The sequence below is a fragment of the Saimiri boliviensis genome, chromosome 12 (genome assembly GCF_048565385.1).
Source record: "Saimiri boliviensis isolate mSaiBol1 chromosome 12, mSaiBol1.pri, whole genome shotgun sequence".
NCBI classification, from domain to species: Eukaryota; Metazoa; Chordata; class Mammalia; order Primates; family Cebidae; genus Saimiri; species Saimiri boliviensis.
In genome coordinates, this window is record NC_133460.1 from 79,928,321 (window position 1) to 79,947,382 (window position 19,062).

The window sequence follows — 19,062 nt, forward strand, 5'->3', positions numbered from 1 at the left end:
AAATAAATAAATAGATATTACAACTGATACCACAGAAATAAGGACAATAAGAGACTACTATGAACAATTACATACTAACAAATTAGAAAACCTAGAAAGAAATGGATAAATTCCCAAAAACATATAACCTCCCAAGACTGAGTCATAAAAAAATAAATAAATAAAAATCTAAACAGGCCTATAACTAGTAAGGAGGTTGAATCAGTAATGAAAAACATCCCAACAAAGAAAAGCCCAGAACCAGATGGCTTCACTGGTGAATTCTATCAAACAATTTTAAAAGAATTAAAACTAGTCTGAGGCCGGGCGCGGTGGCTCAAGCCTGTAATCCCAGCACTTTGGGAGGCCGAGGCAGGTGGATCACAAGGTCAGGAGATCGAGACCATCCTGGTCAACATGGTGAAACCCCGTCTCTACTAAAAATACAAAAAAAAAATAGCTGGGCATGGTGGTGCGTGCCTGTAATCCCAGCTACTCAGGAGGCTGAGGCAGGAGAATTGCCTGAACCCAGGAGGCAGAGGTTGCGGTGAGCCGAGATCACGCCATTGCACTCCAGCCTGGGTAACAAGAGCGAAACTCCGTCTCAAAAAAAAAAAAAAAAAAAAAAAAAAAACACTAGTCTGGGCGCTGTGGCTCATGCCTGTAATCCCAGCACTTTGGGAGGCCAAGGTGGGTGGATCACGAGGTCGAGAGATCGAGACCATCCTGGTCAACATAGTGAAACCCCATCTCCACTAAATACAAAAACTTAGCTGGGCATGGTAGTCCCAGCTACTCGGGAGGCTGAGGCAGGAGAATTGCTTGAACCTAGGAGGCGGAGGTTGCAGTGAGACGAGATAGCACCATTGCACTCCAGCCTGGGTAACAAGAACAAAACTCCATCTCAAAAAAAAAAAAAGTTGAGAGAATGCTTCCAAACTCATTCTATGAGGCCAGTATTACCCTGATACCAAAACCAGACAAACATATTACCAAAAAAAAAAAAAAAAACTATAGACTGATATTACTGATGAATATTGATGCAAAAATACTCAACAAAATACTAGCAAATCAAATTCAAAAGCATATTAAAAGGATTAAACACCATGTCCAAGTGGGATTCATTCCTGTAATGCCAAGATGTTTTAACCTATAACAATCAATGTAACACATCACATTAACAGAATGAAAGGCAAAAACCACAGTCATCTGAATCCAGAAAAAGCATTTGACAAAATTCAACAAACTTTCATGATAAAAACACTCAACGAAACAGGAATAGAAGGAAATTACCTCCACATAATAAAGTCCATGTATGACAAGTCCACAGCTAACGTCTTACTCAATATGAAAAATCAAAAGCTTTTCCTTTAAGATCACCAGCAAGGCAAGAATGCCAACTTTTACCACCTCTTTTCAACACAGCATTGAAAGTCCTAATCAGAGACCTTAGGCAAGAAAAAGAAATGAAAAGCATCCGAGGCCAGGCACTGTGGCTCACTCCTGTAATCCCAACACTTTGGGAGGCCAAGGCAGGCACATCACAAGGTCAGGAGTTTGAGACCAGCCTGACCAACATGGTGAAATCCTGTCTCTACTAAAAATACAAAAATTAGTTGGGTGTACTGGTGCACATCTGTAATTCCAGATACTCAGGAGGCTGAGGCAGGAGAATCACCTGAACCTAGGAGGAAGATGTTGCAGTAAGCCAAGATAGCAACACTTCATTCCAGCTTGGGTGACAGAGCAAGACTCCATCTCAAAAAAATAAAATAAAATAAAAGGCATCAAAATTGGGAAAGACGAAGTAAAAATTATATCTGTTCAAAGATGTAATAATCGACACAGAAAATCCTAAAGATTTCCCCCCGTTAACACACACACACACACACACACACACACACTATACACACTGTTGGAACTGGAATAAATGAATTTAGCACAGTTGCAGAATACAAAATCAAAAAACAAAAAACAGTTGTTTCTATACAGTAACAACGAATAATCCAAAAAGAAAACTAAGAAAGCAATCTCATTTGTAATAGCATCAAAAAGAACAAAATACTTAAGAATAAACTTAACCAAGGAGGTGAAAGACTGGTACACTCAATTTTAAAATTATAAAACATTTAAAAATGTAAAACATTGTTGAAAGAAACCAAGCAATGTACAAATAGACAAAAAGACATCTTATGTTCATGGAATGGAAGACTTAAGATTGTTAAAATATCTATACTACCCAAAGCAATCTACATCTTCAGTACAATAGCTATCAAAACCTTAATGGCAATTTTTGAAGATAAAAAAATTATAAAATTATTATTATAAAATTATAATATGAAAAATCAAAAGCTTTTCCTTTAAGATCAGCAGCAAGGTGATTTTATATAATTTTAGATGATTTTATATAATTTTAATTATATACAATTTTAATTATATAAAATTATCCTAAAATTATATAAAATCTCAAAGGACCCCAAATAGCCAAAACAATCTTGAGAAGGAAAAACAAAAATAGAGGCCTCACACTTCCTTATTTCAAAACATATTACAAAGCTATAGTAATGGAACAGTATGGTACCAGTATAAGACAGATATAGAGACCAATAAAATAGAATAGAGAGCCCAAAAATAAACCTTTGCATATACTGTCAAATGATCTTCGACAAGGGTGCCACAGCTACACAATGGTTAAAGAATAATCTCTTCAATGGTGTTGGAAAAACTGGATATTCACATGTAAAATGATGAAGTTGGACCCTTACCTAATGCCATATGAAAAAATAATCTGGCTAGACATAATGGCTCACACCTGTAATCCCAGCATTTTGGGAGGCCAAGGCGGGTGGAACATTTGAGATCAGGAGTTCGAGACCAGCCTGGCCAACACAGTGAAACGCCATCTCTACCAAAAACTACAAAACAATTAGCCAAGAGTGGCAATACATGTCTGTTGTTCCAGGTACTTAGGAAGCTGAGGCAGGAGAATCACTTGAACCCAGGAGGTAGAGGTTGCAGTGAGCCAGAATCATGCCACTGAATGGCAGCCCAGGTGACAGAATGAGACTTCATCACAAAAAAAAGGAAGAAAAAATAGTTCAAAATAGATTAAAGACCTAAACATAAGACAAGAAACTATAAATATAAAATCTCTAAAAGAAAACATAGGGGGCCAGGTGCTGTAGCTGATGCATGTAATCCCAGCACTTTGGGAGGCCAAGGTGGGAGGATCACTTGAGCCCAGGAGTTCGAGAACAGCCTGAGACTCTGTCTCTATTAAAAAATAAAAATAAAAAAAAGCTTCCTAACACTGAATTTTGTGATGATTTCTTGAATATGGCACCAAAACACAAGCAACAAAAGCAAAAATAAGCAGTACTACATCAATCTTTAAAACTTCTGCACCAAAAAGGAAACAACAGAGTGAAAAGGCAACTTACAAAATAGGAAAAAAAAATTTGCAAAACATACATATGATAAGGAATTAATATCCAGAATATATAAAGAACTCCTACAACTCAACAACAAAAAACAAATAACTCAATTAAAAAATGAGCAAAGGATGTGAATAGACATTTAGCCAAAAATGATTAACAAGCATATGAAAAGATATCTAACATCACTAATCATTAAAGAAATGCAAATCCAACCAAAATGAAGTATCACCTCACACAGGTTAAGAGGGCCACTATCAAAAAGACATAAAACAAATGTTGGTAAGGATGTGAAGAAATTGGAACCCTTGCATACTGATGGTAGGAGTGCAAACTGGTGCAGCTACTATGGAAAACAGCATGGAGATTCCTCAAATAATTAAAAATTTACCGTATGATTCAGCTATCCCACTTTTGATTATATATAAAAGAAATGAAGAAGGATCTCAAAGAGATATCTGCACACTCATGTTCATTACAACATTACTCACAAGAGCCAGGAGATACAAGCAACATAAACATCCATAAAAACATGTGTATACCAACCCAAATGCCCATCAATGATAGACTGGATAAAGAAAATGTGGCACATATACACCATGGAATACTATGCAGCCATAAAAAAGGATGAGTTCATGTCCTTTGCAGGGACATGGATGAAGCCGGAAACCATCATTCTCAGCAAAGTGACACAAGAACAAAAAATCAAATACCACATGTTCTCACTCATAGGTGGGTGTTGAACAATGAGAACACATTAACACAGGAAGGGGAACATCACACACTGGGACCTGTTGAGTGGTAAGGGGGTTAGGGGAGGGATAGCAGGGAGTAGGGGGATTGGGGAGGGATAGCATTAGGAGAAATACCTAATGTACGTGACAGGGGAATGGATGCCGCAAACCACCATGGTCTATGTATACCTATTAACAATCTTGCACAATCTGCACATGTACCCCAGAACTTAAAGTATAATAAAAAAATTTTTTAATAATTATTATCTTACATATACTAAATTTTCAAAAGGATCTTTACCTCTTGGAATAAAATTAGCTCCTGACATATATGCTTCTTGTCACTTGAAATTTTCCAATGTGGGCCGGGTGCGGTGGCTCAAGCCTGTAATCCCAGCACTTTCGGAGGCCAAGGCGGGTGGATCACAAGGTCAAGAGATCGAGACCATCCTGGTCAACATGGTGAAACCCCGTCTCTACTAAAAATATTAAAAATTAGCTGGGCATGGTGGCGCATGCCTGTAATCCCAGCTACTCAGGAGGCTGAGACAGGAGAATTGCCTGAACCCAGGAGGCGGAGGTTGCGGTGAGCCGAGATCGTGCCATTGCACTCCAGCCTGGGCAACAAGAGCAAAACTCCGTCTCAAAAAAAAAAAAAACAAAAACAAAACAAAAACAAAAAAAAGAAATTTTCCAATGTGATATTAGACTGCCTCATTAGAAATTGAACATATTATTTAATGCTTACCAGAATAAAAACAGTGATTAAAAAAAGAAAGAAAAAACCATGTGTATTAGCGGGTTTTCACACTGCAGATAAAGACATACCCAAGACTGGGCAATTTACAAAGAAAGAGGTTTAATTGGACTTACAGTTCCACATGGCTAGGGAGGCCTCGCAATCATGGTGGAAGGAGGAGCAAATCACGTCTTACATGGATGGCAGCAGACAAAGAGAGAGAGCTTGTGCAGGGAAGCTCCTCTTTTTAAAACCATCAGATCTCATGAGACTTACTCACTATTATGAGAACACAGGAAAGATTTGCCCCGGATTCAATTACCTCCCACTGAGTCCCTCCCACAACATGTGGAAATTCAAGATGGGATTTGGGTGGGGGCACAGCCAAACCATATCAACATGAGTAAAGAAAATGTGAAAAAGAATGGAATATTATTCAGCCTTAAAAAAGAAGGAAATCCTGTCATATACCACAATGTGGGAAAACCTTGACAACATTATGCTAATTGAAATAAGTCAGTCACAAAAAGACAAACACATGACTCCAATTATATGAGATATCTAAAGTAAACTCTTAGAAAGTATAATAGTGGTTGTCAGGGGCTTGAGAGACGGGGAAAGGTGAGGTTGTTGTTCAATGGGCATAGAGTTCAGTTTTGCAGGATAAAAAAGTTCTAGAGATGTGTTGCCCAGCAATGTACATATAGTAAACATTAGAGTACACAATGATTAAGATCATAAATTTTATGTTTTTTTAACATAACAAAAGAAGACAAACCCATAGAACAGAAAAAAGAAGGGACAAACTATTGATACATAAACTTACTGATACAAAAACCTAAATAAATCTCCAAACAATTATACTGAGTAAAAAAGCTAATCCCAGGTTACATACTGTATGATTCCATTAATATAACATTCTTGAAATAATACAAATATAGAAATAAAGAGCAGATGAGTGGGCTGCCATGGGTTAAGGAGGGTGAGGGAATGGGGGGAAATGAGTGTGTATAAAAAAACAACATGAGAAATCTTTGCAGAGATGGAAACATTCAGTATCTGGAGTGTATTGATGTCAATATCCTGGTTTTGTTACTATTATGTTTTCAAGATGTTACCATTGAGGGAAATTGGTATAGCATATAGGGGAGCTCTCTGTATTATTTCCTACAACTGCGAGTGAATCTACAATTATCTCAAAATAAAAATTTTAATTAACTTTAAAAAATCTTTTCCCCAAATGATGGAAGTTAAGTGCTAACTGGAAACACAGTAGAGGAATACTTGTTTTTTATGTCGGTAGGGGTAAAGGAGGTAGTCAGACTCAGAAAAATCTTTCCTGTCTCATATTCCAAGAAATGAGATGTCCCAGCCTGATTACCCCAATGTTCCCATTTTGGGAAACGTATGTAATAATTTTCAGAAGGGAAGCCTGGCCTGTATGCTTCCTAAGTTTTGGTCTTCAAAGACACACAGAAAGAGGAACACCCATACACCAGAGCCAGTTTTCTGTGGGTGGCGGCAAGTTGAGCTAGAGGGGCAAGTGGCCTTCATCATAGAGGTGTACTTCTGTTTCAGCTCTGAAGAAGCCAGGGTTGATATCATCCTTGTGATAGCAATTGAATAGAAAATGACGCATCCCTTTATTTCCAGGGCAGCTGCTTAGAAATCTCCCTCATGAGTGTGTAGGAGAGCTATTATTACCTAGGGCCTAGTGTGTTAGTTACAGGAGCTCTCCAATCATTCCACAAAGGAGAATACCACCCCATCAGTAAGTGGATTAGCTGTGTGGTCTGGCTGAATTTAAGCTACGATACCGGGAAAGAAAGAAGTATACCAGTCAGCCATAGCAAAATCTTCTCTATTACATTTGTCTATGTGCCTCCACACTTCTGTAGTCGCCAGTTCTCAGAAGTGATGAGGATGGAGTTCCTCACGGACAGTAAAGTCAGCAATAATTAGCATTTACTGAGCACCTACCAGGGGCCAGGCACTGTGCTGAGTGGTCTGTGCACATCCCATTGCATTGTCTCAACAACCTGGTGTTAAAGGAGTTAGTATTATTTCCACCTTAGAGCTCAGGAGACTGAGTTTCAGAGACGTTACATGGTTTTCCCTAGGTCACACAGCTAGTAAGAGGCAAAGCTGGAATTCAAGGCTCAGGACCTCTATCTACAAAGCCTTTAGGAAGTATCAGGCAATATCATATAAACGATGAAATCTGGGTTCTGAATTTTCTGATTTTGACCACGTCCTCTCAACTCAATTAAAAGAGATCAGAGGAAAGGGGCTAGCTTTCTGCTGAACTGACATTTTCTTCATCTACCTGGTAAACAGTAGGCACTCAATAAATGATTATTATGCTGAACTGACCTAGAGGAAAAAGGCCGCTGAGGACCTCCCCCTCCACTGCATGCTCTGAGAGGAAGAGCAGTAGAGAAACCCCCTCACCTGCCATGCCATTTGGCAATGCTGTCTCTGTGCTTAGCTGAGGGGGACACAGCTCTATAAAGACCTACAAAACAGATAGCCACAGACACGCCACAATGCTATGAAGAGCATGGGACAAAGAAACCCAGGGAAAGCCCCAGAGAATGCGTGATGACCTCAGATGCGAAGTATGTAGTGAGCCAATTCTGGAACCTCAGCGAATTTCACAGACAAAACAGTGGGAGGGAGGGAGCACTTGGGACTTGTGTTGACTGAGCAAGCAAAGTTACCCGGTGACTGCTGGGCTCACGGGAGAATCTTCCTTTGTGGGAATGCACTAGAAATACAGCAGCAAGCCAAGATGCCCCTCCCCATACAGGCAGCATGGCCAGTTAGGTGGTTCCTCTGCCTTAAGCTGTTGGTATTCCCATTGTTTCTGGATTCATCCCCAAAGAGTGTGGGATGGAACAGAAATGGGATGCTCTCTGCTGAGAAAATCTGCAAAGAGACAAATTTTGATATTCGGAAACTACTGCAGCCAGAGTCTGGTCCAGGGGCTGGAGGAAAGGCTTGCACAGCCGCCTGGCAGTTTCAGACTGGGGGAGGGAGCAGGCAGAGAACATGAGAGAAGAAGAAAGACATTAATGAAGGAAAAATAGCCAAGGCCATACTAAAAATACTTCCCAGGCACATAGTTCTCCCAATACATAGCAGCTCTTTCAATTAAGGATGTGTCATTTCCTGGGTTATTAAGTCCAGATCATGGAACATTCCACTCTGGGACAGTAAAAGAGGGTCACGTTCTCAGCCTCCCCAGCACCAAAGCAGCTAAAAACAAGGATCACAGCCCCAGTGTTTCCACCACTCCTGAGCGGCTTGGAAGCTTCCCTTCAGGGCGTGTCTGCGGAAAGCCTACGGGGCCCAGTATGACATTGTTTCTCAGGTATCTCAGATGTCCCCACGGTCACCTGGAAGGGCATCATCATCTCAAGCCAGTAAGCCCTTGCAAGAAACAGAATTTGGGGGAAGAAGAAGTATTGGTGGCCACTTTGCCTTGGTTACTATGATAAATGACCAGTAACCTTGAATATATTCTAAAGCCGAAGTCACATGGAAAAGTCTGCCCTACTAGACTCGAAGAAATGCTAAAAGAAATCTTAGTGTCCTCTCAGTGTCAGGCATGGGGACCCACATGCCATGGGTGTCCAATAACGTCTGTCTCTCCTTGGGGAGGGAAGGGGATACTATATGCATGAATAGCCAAGGAGCCCTTGAGAGGAGTTGCTACAACAGTCCTTTCCAAACATTTAAGTAGTTTGGAACCTCTGGTATCTTAGCCTCTCCTAACCTGCGTTTGAAGCCATTGGTTTGCAATTTAATTACCATGAGAGTTAAGCAGGTAAAAGGTGAATTAGGGAGAAACTGAATGGCAAAGTGGGCTTCAGAGTCAATACAGAAATTGAGGATTCCAAGTGGGAAAGATTCTCAGAGCTCAGGCAAGTCTGGAGCACACAGTGCTTTCCAACAAAATTTAAATGTTACCAATACTCAAAATTCAGGAGATTTCAGATAAAAAGAGGCTTTCCAACTTCTGTTTTAATGGAAATAATCAGCAAAAATAGGACCTGCACGTAGCATGTGGCTGGAGCTGAGGAGCGGCGTCCCCTCTGCACACTCCAGCTGCCACCCCCAGCCCCACCCCCACCCCCACCTGGCACCCTTGTTTACACTCAGAGCTCTGCCTCGGTTCCTCATCCTGCCTGCCACTTTTGGGTATTTGAGCGGGCAATTCCTTTCCTGGTCCATCCCCTTTACACCCACAGAGAAGTGGCCCCATCTCTAACCCATCCTCAAACCCAGTTCCTTTGCTGGTATTCCCAGTGTTTCTAGATTCATCCTCATAGAGTCTGAGATGGAGCAGACACTGGGCCCCTCTGCTGGGCAATCAGGAGACTCCAACAAAGACTCAAAAGGCTTGGTGGCTCACGCCTGTAATCCAGAACTTCCGGAGTCTAAGGTGGGAGGATCGCTTCAGCCCAGGAGTTCAAGACCTGCCTGGGCAACATAATGAGACCCCAATCTCTACAAAAAAATTAAAACCTAGCCAAGTGTGGTGGTGCACACCTGTAGCACCAGCTACTTAGGAGGCTGAAGTGGGAAGATCACTTGAACCCAGGAAGTCGAGGCTGCAGTGAACCATGATCAAGCAACTGCACTCCAGCCTGGGTGACAGAGCAAAACTTTGTCTCAAAATAAATAAACAAAGACTCAAAGGCAGCTGCAGCCAAATGATCTGTGACAGAAGAGGACATGCCTCCTCAGTCCCCAGCAAGGTACTTCCTTTTTTTTTTTTAAAAAAAAAAAAAAGAAAGAAAGAAAAGAAAAAGAGAGAAAGAAAAAAAAAGGTGGGGATGAAGGAGAGGAAGAAAAGGAAGAAAGAGGAAGAGGAAGAGGGAGAGAGAACGGAAGTGTTGCTTTATTGCCCAGGCTAGAATGCAGTCTAAAACTGGGGATGGAAAACCTCTTTTATACCGAAAAGTACTTCTTTAGACGCATGTCCCCTTTCCACCTGCAGCCCCACCTCTCTCCCAGTTCAGCCTGCCCCTGTTCCCAGATCAGAGCCTATTCCTAAGGACAAACATTTATATTTTCAGAGACCTCTCTTTTTTCATGACTTCTGGTCCACTCTGAGGTAAAAGCAAACACTGCTTCACCAAAACTGTGCGGCATGCAGTATTTCTCCCTTGCTTAGTTCAGACCATGAACACAAGCACGGACTACTCCAGATTCTCGCAAACACTCCCTAACTAACAGTACTGAAGCATTTCTTGGGAAGCAACAGACCAGTCAAGGGAGGACTATGGTCAATTAGAAGATGATGACCACAGAAATCAGGACATAAATAAAAACAGTTCTGGAGGATTAACTGATTTGTTTGTACCTGACACAATGCTGGGCATTTTACATGTTAATTCTTACCTTTACAGCCACCCTACAAAGCAGGAGATATCATCCCCTTCGTATAGATGAAGAAAATGAACATTGAAGTGTTCTGCTAATGTAGTCATTTTTCTCCCTGTGGTAGTGGCTGAACCCTCTTTCACCTGCCTGGACAGCCTGGTCCTGATGTGAAAAGCCCCTCCCAGGACTGGCTCAGAGGACTCCTGGGCTACTTACGGTCTGCTGTTCACCTCCACCCCACTGGCAGCAGTCTTTGACTCCAGGGCGTTGTTGAAGTTGGAGATATTTTCAGAAGAGTAGAGGCCAGCTGGGTTGTTGTACTGGTTTGTGATGACCCTGGCGGTAGTGCCGGAGGCAGGTGAGGCGGTGAAGGGCATGGCACTTCGGTTGTGGGCACTTCCTATGTGCAGAACCTCCTGCAGGCAGGGATCAGAGGAGAAATCAAGGGGGGCATCCAATGCACACCCCTTGATGGGCAGTGCAGGCTGAGTGCCAGGGAGAGGGTGTTTCTGCTGCTAAGATGGCCCTAGTTCAACACAAACTTTAGCTGTGGGGCTCTGGCACACCCACTGACACACGGGCAATGACTGGGGCAGTTCCTCACAATGGGCGCGTGTGCAAGTTCACACCCCCTGAATCATCTCTGCCTTCTGATTCTTGGGGCCCAGCAAAGCCTACCCTCTGGGCACCCTTAGGCAGGACAGCCCTTGATGCTTTGGGCTGTCAGATTCAAGTCAGAGCTGAAACAGGCTTTCAGGGCACATACCAAAGGGATGAAAGCACTAGGTGGAGAGGAACATGCAGTCACTTTGGTCAGTGCAATGCAGGGGATGATAAAACGTGGAGATACATTCTCCAGAAGTGTGCAAGTTAGACCAGCAAGATAAGAGGGTATGGTGTCAGAGGGGAAGCAGCTGCTGACTAGGCAGAGATGGCCTCAGTCTCCTGCAGAACAAGGGTAAAGGGAATTAAGGATCTATTATTTCTTATGGGAGAAAGACAGGGCTAATCAGACAGAAGGTCAGGGAATACCTGTCACAGGGGCGGTACCCAGCAGAGCTGCAGAAAAGGACTTTGAGTTCCTTGTGCTCTCATTCCCCTCTTTCTGTAATTTGAGAAAGTACCCTCCACCCCTACCCTAGACCTGCTAGGAGTCAGATGAATAATTACTACAGCTACCACATCTCAGAGCTCCTTTACAAACCCTCAAAACCACTTTTGAAATTAACATTCTTGTTTTCTAAAACTACAGCTTTTCTACTTTTTCTTACCCCCTGCCAGCGTCACAGCTTTTCTGATGGCCCAATTACCAAGGACCTTTCTATATGGGTATCTGGATCAACCCATGGCTTCTAGGCAATGCATGTTCTGTGCAGCCTGCTGAACTCAAAATGTGTCTTAGTGTCTGGGTTTTCCAGAACAATCTTCCTGAACTCGGGTCTCTTTCTTAAACACCCAGGCCCAGAACAGCTGCCACTCAAAAAGTTCCTGTCGTCTATTGCACTTCCTTTTTTTTCTTTCCTTTTTTGTTAAATCTGCAAGTCTTTTATGCTTTCTGTAAAAACATTCATGAAAACTAACAGCTTTATTGCATAACTAACTTAAAAGACAACAAGCTGAAAATATTTTTATGTTTAATATTTTTCTTTTGGCTGAGTGCAGTGGCTCACGTTTGTAATCTCAACACTTTGGGAGTCCAAAGCAGGAGGATTGCTTGAGCCCAGCCTGGGCAACATAGTAAGACCCTATCCCTAAAAAAAAGTTAGACAGGCATGATGGTACATGTCTGTAGTCCCAGCTACTTGAGAGGCTTAGGCAGGAGGATTGTGTAAGCCCAAGAGATGGAGGCTGCAGTGAGCCATATCACACCACTGCATGTCATCCTGGGTGACAAAGCAAGACTCTCATCTCTAAAAAAACAAAACAGGGCAGGTGTGGTGGCTCATGCCTGTAATCATAGCACTTTGGGAGACCAAGGCAGGAGGATCACCTGAGGACAGGAGTTCGAGACCAGCCTGGCCAACATGGTGAAACCCCTTCTCTACTAAAATACAAAAATTAGCTGGGCATGGTGGCACGTGCCTGTAATCCCAGCTACTCAGAGGCTAAGGCAAGAAAATCACTTGAACCCAGAAGGCGGAAGTTGCAGTGAGTCAAGATCTCGCCACTGCACTCCAGCCTGGGCAACAGAGCGAGACTCTGTCTCAAAAAAATAAAAAATAAAACAACACAAAACTTCAGCAGTTATCAATGAGTAGTTAAGTAAATTTTATGGCACAGCTACCTGAAGAAATCATACATACTAATTAAAGGCCATGGTCATGAAGACAGAGCAAATTTACAGATGGGTGGCCTGGGACCCTTGCCTGCATACCGCAGTCAGGGTGGTCATTCTTTCTTCTTCTCTCCATCTCCATGACAATTCCTAGGAGGAGCAGAGGATGCGGAGCCCCAGGGAAGAGTCTTTATTTTTCTGTCTCGGCTCAGTTTTTCCCTGCAATTTCCTGTTTGGCCGTGAGCAAGGGATACCCCTCTGAGCCCATTTTTCATCTTTAAAATGAAGAAGATAAAACCTTCACAAGGACTTTGTGCAAGTTACTAGAGTGTCAAGTACAGTGCCTGGCCTATGAGACATATGCAAGCAGGGTCCATTCCCTTCTCCCTCCACAGAAACAGATTTCCAATTAGAATGGAAGTCAATGGAAAATTCAGGTTGCAAATTCTGATTTCACTTTATAAAGAGTCTTTCAAGAATGTATCTGGTTTGTACATAAAAGGAATATCTCTACCCTCGTCTGAATACTGACTGGTCTTTCCAGAAAGCAGGCAGATTCAGGGCTTGCTTTTGGAAGGGATGATGTAATTGTTTGGGCTTTGTATTTATCAGTCTCCAAGGAAACTCAATAATGAGGAAATACAAACTAGGTGTGTAACTATGCTGACCTCAGATAAGCTGGGGTGTTGGTTGGCATTACATGAACCAACAGATCTTTTTATTATAGATGAACTCTGCTCTTACTCATTTGTCCTCTACTTTAGAATGGCTGGAAGTAAAACACTCTGGAAAAATGACGGTGAGAAGTTTTTCTTACAGTAATAAGGCATTACTGGAATCACAAGAAAAATATTAGGTTTTAAAGTATTTGAGAATTTCTGTCATCTGAAGAGAACTATCCAAAAGCTTAACACAGGTAACTGGTTTATAGATTTAAAATAAAAATCGAATATACTACAAATGAAAACTATAACTGAAATGTGCATAATTACCTTATTTACATAAAAATGAGGATTTCAGACAGACCATGTTAAAATGAAATCATTCCTTGTATGTTATAAAATATGTCAAAATAAAAATTTAGCAATTAAAATTTAACATTTATAATAAACTTAATGAAGTAGCTGAGAACTCCCAAGGAAACTGAAATTAATTGTGGCGTGTTTTAAATTAGTTTGCACAACTGCCAGGGTATAGACCAAGTACCATTTTATGAACTTTCCTGAGAGGAGTTGTGTAGAATAATATGTTCACATCAGTTTTGAAATGATGCAAAATGATCCTTACTGTGACTCTTGGGATTTTTAATAATTATTTTTGCTATCTTAATGGAAAAAATTTTGTGTGACTGCATTTTTGAAATTTTAATGGATTCTATTTGAGAAAATATGATTTATACCCAACCACCCAATTAACACACACTAATATACCAAGTGAGTTCAACTTCATAGAAGTTTCTGTTTTATGTATAAAAGATAGTTAGCTAGCCAGGCTTGGTGGCTCACACCTATAATCCCAGCACTTTAGGAGGCTGAGGAGGGCGGATCACCTGAGGTCAGGAGTTCATGACCAGCCTGACCAACATGGAGAAACACCGTCTCTACTAAAAATACAAAATTAGTTGGGCCTGGTGGTGTATGCCTGTAATCCCAGCTACTCAGGAGGGTGAGGCAGGAGAATCACTTAAACCTGGGAGGTGGAGGTTGCAGTAAGCCGAGATTGCACCGTTGTACTCCAGCCTGGGCAATAAGAGTAAAACTCCATCTCAAAAATAAATAAATAAATAAATAAATAAAACACAAAACTTCAGCAGTTATCAATGAGTAGTTAAGTAAATTTTATGGCACAGCTACCCAAAGAAATCATACATACTAATTAAAGGCCATGGTCATGAAGACAGAGCAAATTTACAGATGGGTGGACAGCTAGCTATATATTGTATTTTAATTATATCTTAACTCACCATAACAACTAAATAGTATCCCAGATTTTTAAAAAAATAAGTTAAATTCCAAATCTTCAACTTGAGTTAAATGTATAACCATCGCAAACCAGTCTAAAATTTTCAAAAGGCATTATCAATTTATTTATTAATTTGTCATTTAATAATTTATTAATGTATCCAACAGACATATACTTTGTGACAAGTAGCATGTTGGGTGTGAGGAATTTTACAAAAGATATTCTAAACATCTTTGTTTGTCTCTTATTTCAGAAACAACACCCATGCATTGTAGGTAATTTAGAAGATGTATATAAGGCAGAAAGAAATACAATCACCTATAATTTACCTACTGAGAGATTTATTTACAAATATGGGATCTTAGGGCAGTCTACTGTCCTGAGAAATTCTATCTGGCTGACAAATTGTACACTATGTACTGCTTTTTTTATATTAATTGCTACTTTAGTAATTTTAAAGTCTCGCTAGAAGTTTCACTGTAACAAAAATAGAGATTTCCACTCCATGGCTCATGGAAACCAGACAGGGGCATACAATGGGGAGAAGCAGGGCTTCCTATTACAAATCCCCCTATTTCTTCTAGACTTCTAGGCCTCTAGACCTAAACTTATTTTCATCCCTGTCATGATTCATTTGTTGCCGAAATCCATAATGAGCTGAGTAGCTCCCTGACTTCACTGTGATCCGGCCAACCCTTCCCACGCAGGAAGGCTTCCACTGGCTTTCCTTATCGCCTTCCGACCCCCTGCTTCCAGCCCAGGACACAGCGTCACTGCCCTGGGGTTTTCCAGCCCTTTCCTCCTGCGGTTCCCTTACGGGAAGAACTGAACAAGAGCCAGATAACCAGCAGTGACAGTGGAGGGCTGTCCCTACAGTCTTATCCCCAGGCCTCCAGGGCAGGAAAAACAGGAATGTGCTGAGCAGTGCCATGAATGGCAAAGTGCTGGGTGGTGAGAGCAGCAGCCACCATCAGCAAGGACTTACCTGGGGTTCAGAGGCTAAATTCATCTTGTATGGATGACGCTTCCCTTCCTCCGTCACCAGAGGAGACCAGACTTTATGTTCAGATCTGCAACAGATTAACAAAGCTGCTGTTTCACCCATGCTAAATAAATAGTAAAGAGAAACTGGAAAAATGCCCCCTCTTTCCTGGACTAGCCTCTGAACTAGCACCTTCCCGTCAGCCCTACCTTCCATTTGCCACCAGGTTAATTTTTTAAACACCCCAATGTGGGGCCAGGCGTGGTGGCTCCCACCTGTAATCCCAGCACTTTGGGAGGCCAAGGCAGGTGGATCACCTGAGGTCTGGAGTTCAAGACCAGCGTGACCAACATGGTGAAACCCTGTCTCTATTATTAATAAATAAATAAATAAATATACCCCAATCTGATAACACCCACGGCTGATGGCTCCCCAGCACACCCCCAAGGGGCTTCCCAAGCACTTCATCCCCCCTCACCACACTCTGAATAGCTGACACCAGCATCGTGGCCCTCCTCCGTGTTCCTGAGCATGACTCACACTGCCCTATCTCTGCTCAGAGTAGAAGGGGCTTCTCCTCTGTCTCAACCCAGTGTGTTTGCTCCAGACCAAATAACCAACATATTTGTGAAGCTTATTTGACCCACATGAAAATAATGCTTCTTGGCTGGGCACAGTAGCTGACGCCTATAATCCCAACACTTTGGGAGGCCGAAAAGGGTGAATCACTTAAGGTCTGGAGTTTAACACCAGCCTGGCCAACATGGCGAAACCTCATCTCTACTAAAAATACAAAAATTAGCTAGGTGTGGTGGCATACACCTGTAATCCCAGCTACTTGGGAGGCTGAGGCAGGAGAATCGCTTAAACCCAAGAGGTGAAGGTTGCAGTGAGCTGAGATCACGCCACTGCACTTCAGCCTGAGTGGCAGAGGGAGACTTTATTTGAAAAAAAAAAAGGAAAAGAATGCCTTTTTTGCACTTATAAATGATTTTCTTTGTACCAATCACAGTGCAATGATTTTATTTGAGTCTTGGTTTTCACTAGTATAGTCATTTCCTCTCTTGCAGGTAGACCATATTTATTCTTTTTTTTTTTTTTTTTCAAGACAAGAGTCTCACTCTGTCAGCAGGCTGGAGTGCAATGAATGGTGCGATCTCAGCTCACTGCAACCTCCGCCTCCCAGGCTCAAGCGATTCTCCTGCCTCAGCCTCCCGAGCAGCTGGGATTACAGGCACCTGCAACCCCGTGCCTGACTAATTTTTTTGTATTTTTGTAGAGACAGGGTTTCACCATGTGAGCCAGGCTGGTCTTGAACTCCTAACTTTAGGTGACCCACCTGCCTCTGCCTCCCAAAGTGCTGGGATTATAGGCGTGAGCCACTGTGCCCAACCATACTTATCTACATACTTCACAGATGAGAATCTAAGCAAAGGGTTCATGACAAAGAGCTGTGGCAGCTAAGGTTAGTGAAATAACAAATGATTAGAATGAAACATCTAAACTTGATGCAGTGGGAAACAGGGAGCCACTGAGGGTTGAACCAAATCACTTCTGAAATCCTGCCCTTCCAAGGCTAAACAAAAGAAGAACGGAAATTCTACCCTAATTACAACTCTGGAGGTGCTGTCCTCACTCATTCTTTTATCCCCAGCTCTCCCTGCTTGTCAACTTAAAGTTACACTCAGCACTCTGCTGCTAATGTGTTGAAGTTTTTCTCTGTTATTGCAATCTCCTGGCATGGTACCCACTGCTCAGCATAAAGCAGTAAGAGCAGCATCCTAAGGACATCTTATTTTTTTTTTTTTTTGAGATGGTTTCACTCTGTTGCCCAGGCTGGAGTGCAGTGGCACTATCTTGGCTCACTGTAACCTCCACCTCCTGGGTTTAAGTGAGTCTCCTGCCTCAGCCTCACAAGTAGCTGGAACTACAGGTGCATGCCACCACACTCGGCTAATTTTTGAATTTTTAGTAGAGACAAGGTTTCACAATGTTGGCCAGGTTTATCTCAAACTCCAGACCTCAAGAGATTCACCCTCCTCAGCCTCCCAAAGTACTGGGATTACAGGCAGAGCCATCACACCTGACCAGGACATTTTACTTACTCAAAATTTTAGTTAGTTGAGTTGGATGAAGTGAAAAGGCAGATATCTTATTGAAAGAAGCCCACATCATAAGAAGCATTGTGAAAATTAGATGGGGGCCCAAGCACAGCGGCTCATGCCTGTAATCCCAGCACTTTGAGAGGCCAAGGTAGGTGGATCACCCGAGGTCAGGGGTTCGAGGCCAGACTGGCCAACATGGTGAAATCCCATCTTTACTAAGAATACAAAAATTAGCCAGGTGTGGTGGCGCACATCTGTAAAACCAGCTACTCAGGAGGCTGAGGCAAGAGAAACACTTGAACCCGGGAGGCTGAGGTTGCAGTGAGCTGAGATTGCACCACTGTACTCCAGCCTCAGCAACAGAGTGAGACTCTGTCTCAAAAATAATAATTATAATAATAATAGAGGGGAAACAAGCAATCTGAAGTTCAAATGCCACAAACCTCTACATGGCACTGAGCTAGGAGGCCTGGGGGATTCTGAGATAGAGAAGGCAGTCCCTCCCCACAAACAGCTTCTAGTCAATCAGAAATGAACAAAACGTTTCCATCGGCTTCACCTAGCTACAGTGAGAGTCATGTTGTCTACGCAGCCTTTGATTCTGTTCTGAGCTTCCAAGTGCGTCATATTGCTAGTATTCTCCCCATCAATGGCTGTGATTACATCTCCAATACATAAATCAGCTAGAGCTGCCTTGCTTCCAGGAGTGACCTAGGAAAAAAAAGGGAGAGCAGGCTAGTTACTATTTGTCTGCAAACCACTAAGTTACCACCAAGTTATGTATTCACTGATATGGAGCAAAGCCCTGAAAAAGAAAAGCGGGCTGAAATCATAAGCTTAAATAATAACAATCATTTGTGTTATCATCTACCAAGAGTGCTTTTCTAATATGGTCTGATTGTATCCTTATATCGACCTTGTGAGAAAGAAGGACAAACAGCAGTCCCCATTTCAGAGACCAGGAACTGAGGCTTTGAAAGACCTGGGACTTACCCAGGATCGCCCAACTAGTATATTATTATATTACTAATCCTCCAACTAGTGTATTACTGAGCCAGAACACAAACCCTGAACAGATCTGATGTCCTTCCCACTGAACCATGTTTGCGTCCTTAAAATTACATAACAATTACAATTCTAAAAAACACGTGCACATTTAGAGAACATTATAACATCCTATTTCTTTAAAAGTTTTAATAATGTTATATATGCAAAAGAAAGTAGAAACACTGCACACTAAACTGCTCACAGTTATACAGTTTTGCAATGTTTCTTACAATAATACTGAATTACTTTTTAATTTAAAAATTGTTAGCCAGGCATGGTAGCTCACGCCTGTAATCCCAGCACTTTGGGAGGCCGAGGTGGATGGATCACCTGAGGTCAGGAATTTGAGATCAACCTGGCCAACATGGTGAAATCTCATCACTACTAAAAATATAAAAAATTATTAAGGTGTGA

General features: G+C 42.0%; 1 protein-coding gene across 1 annotated transcript in view; it reads right to left on the reverse strand.

The window, feature by feature from the left end:
* PDLIM1 (PDZ and LIM domain 1) overlaps nucleotides 1-19,062 on the reverse strand; it is a 57,869-nt gene that overhangs the window by 18,523 nt on the left and 20,284 nt on the right. The window contains exons 2-4 of the mRNA XM_039465048.2: nucleotides 18,161-18,312; nucleotides 15,500-15,584; nucleotides 10,494-10,693 (exon numbers count right to left, since the gene is read on the reverse strand). Of these exons, the coding sequence (XP_039320982.2) occupies nucleotides 10,494-10,693; nucleotides 15,500-15,584; nucleotides 18,161-18,312 (437 nt within the window). The remainder of the gene's footprint in view (nucleotides 1-10,493; nucleotides 10,694-15,499; nucleotides 15,585-18,160; nucleotides 18,313-19,062) is intronic.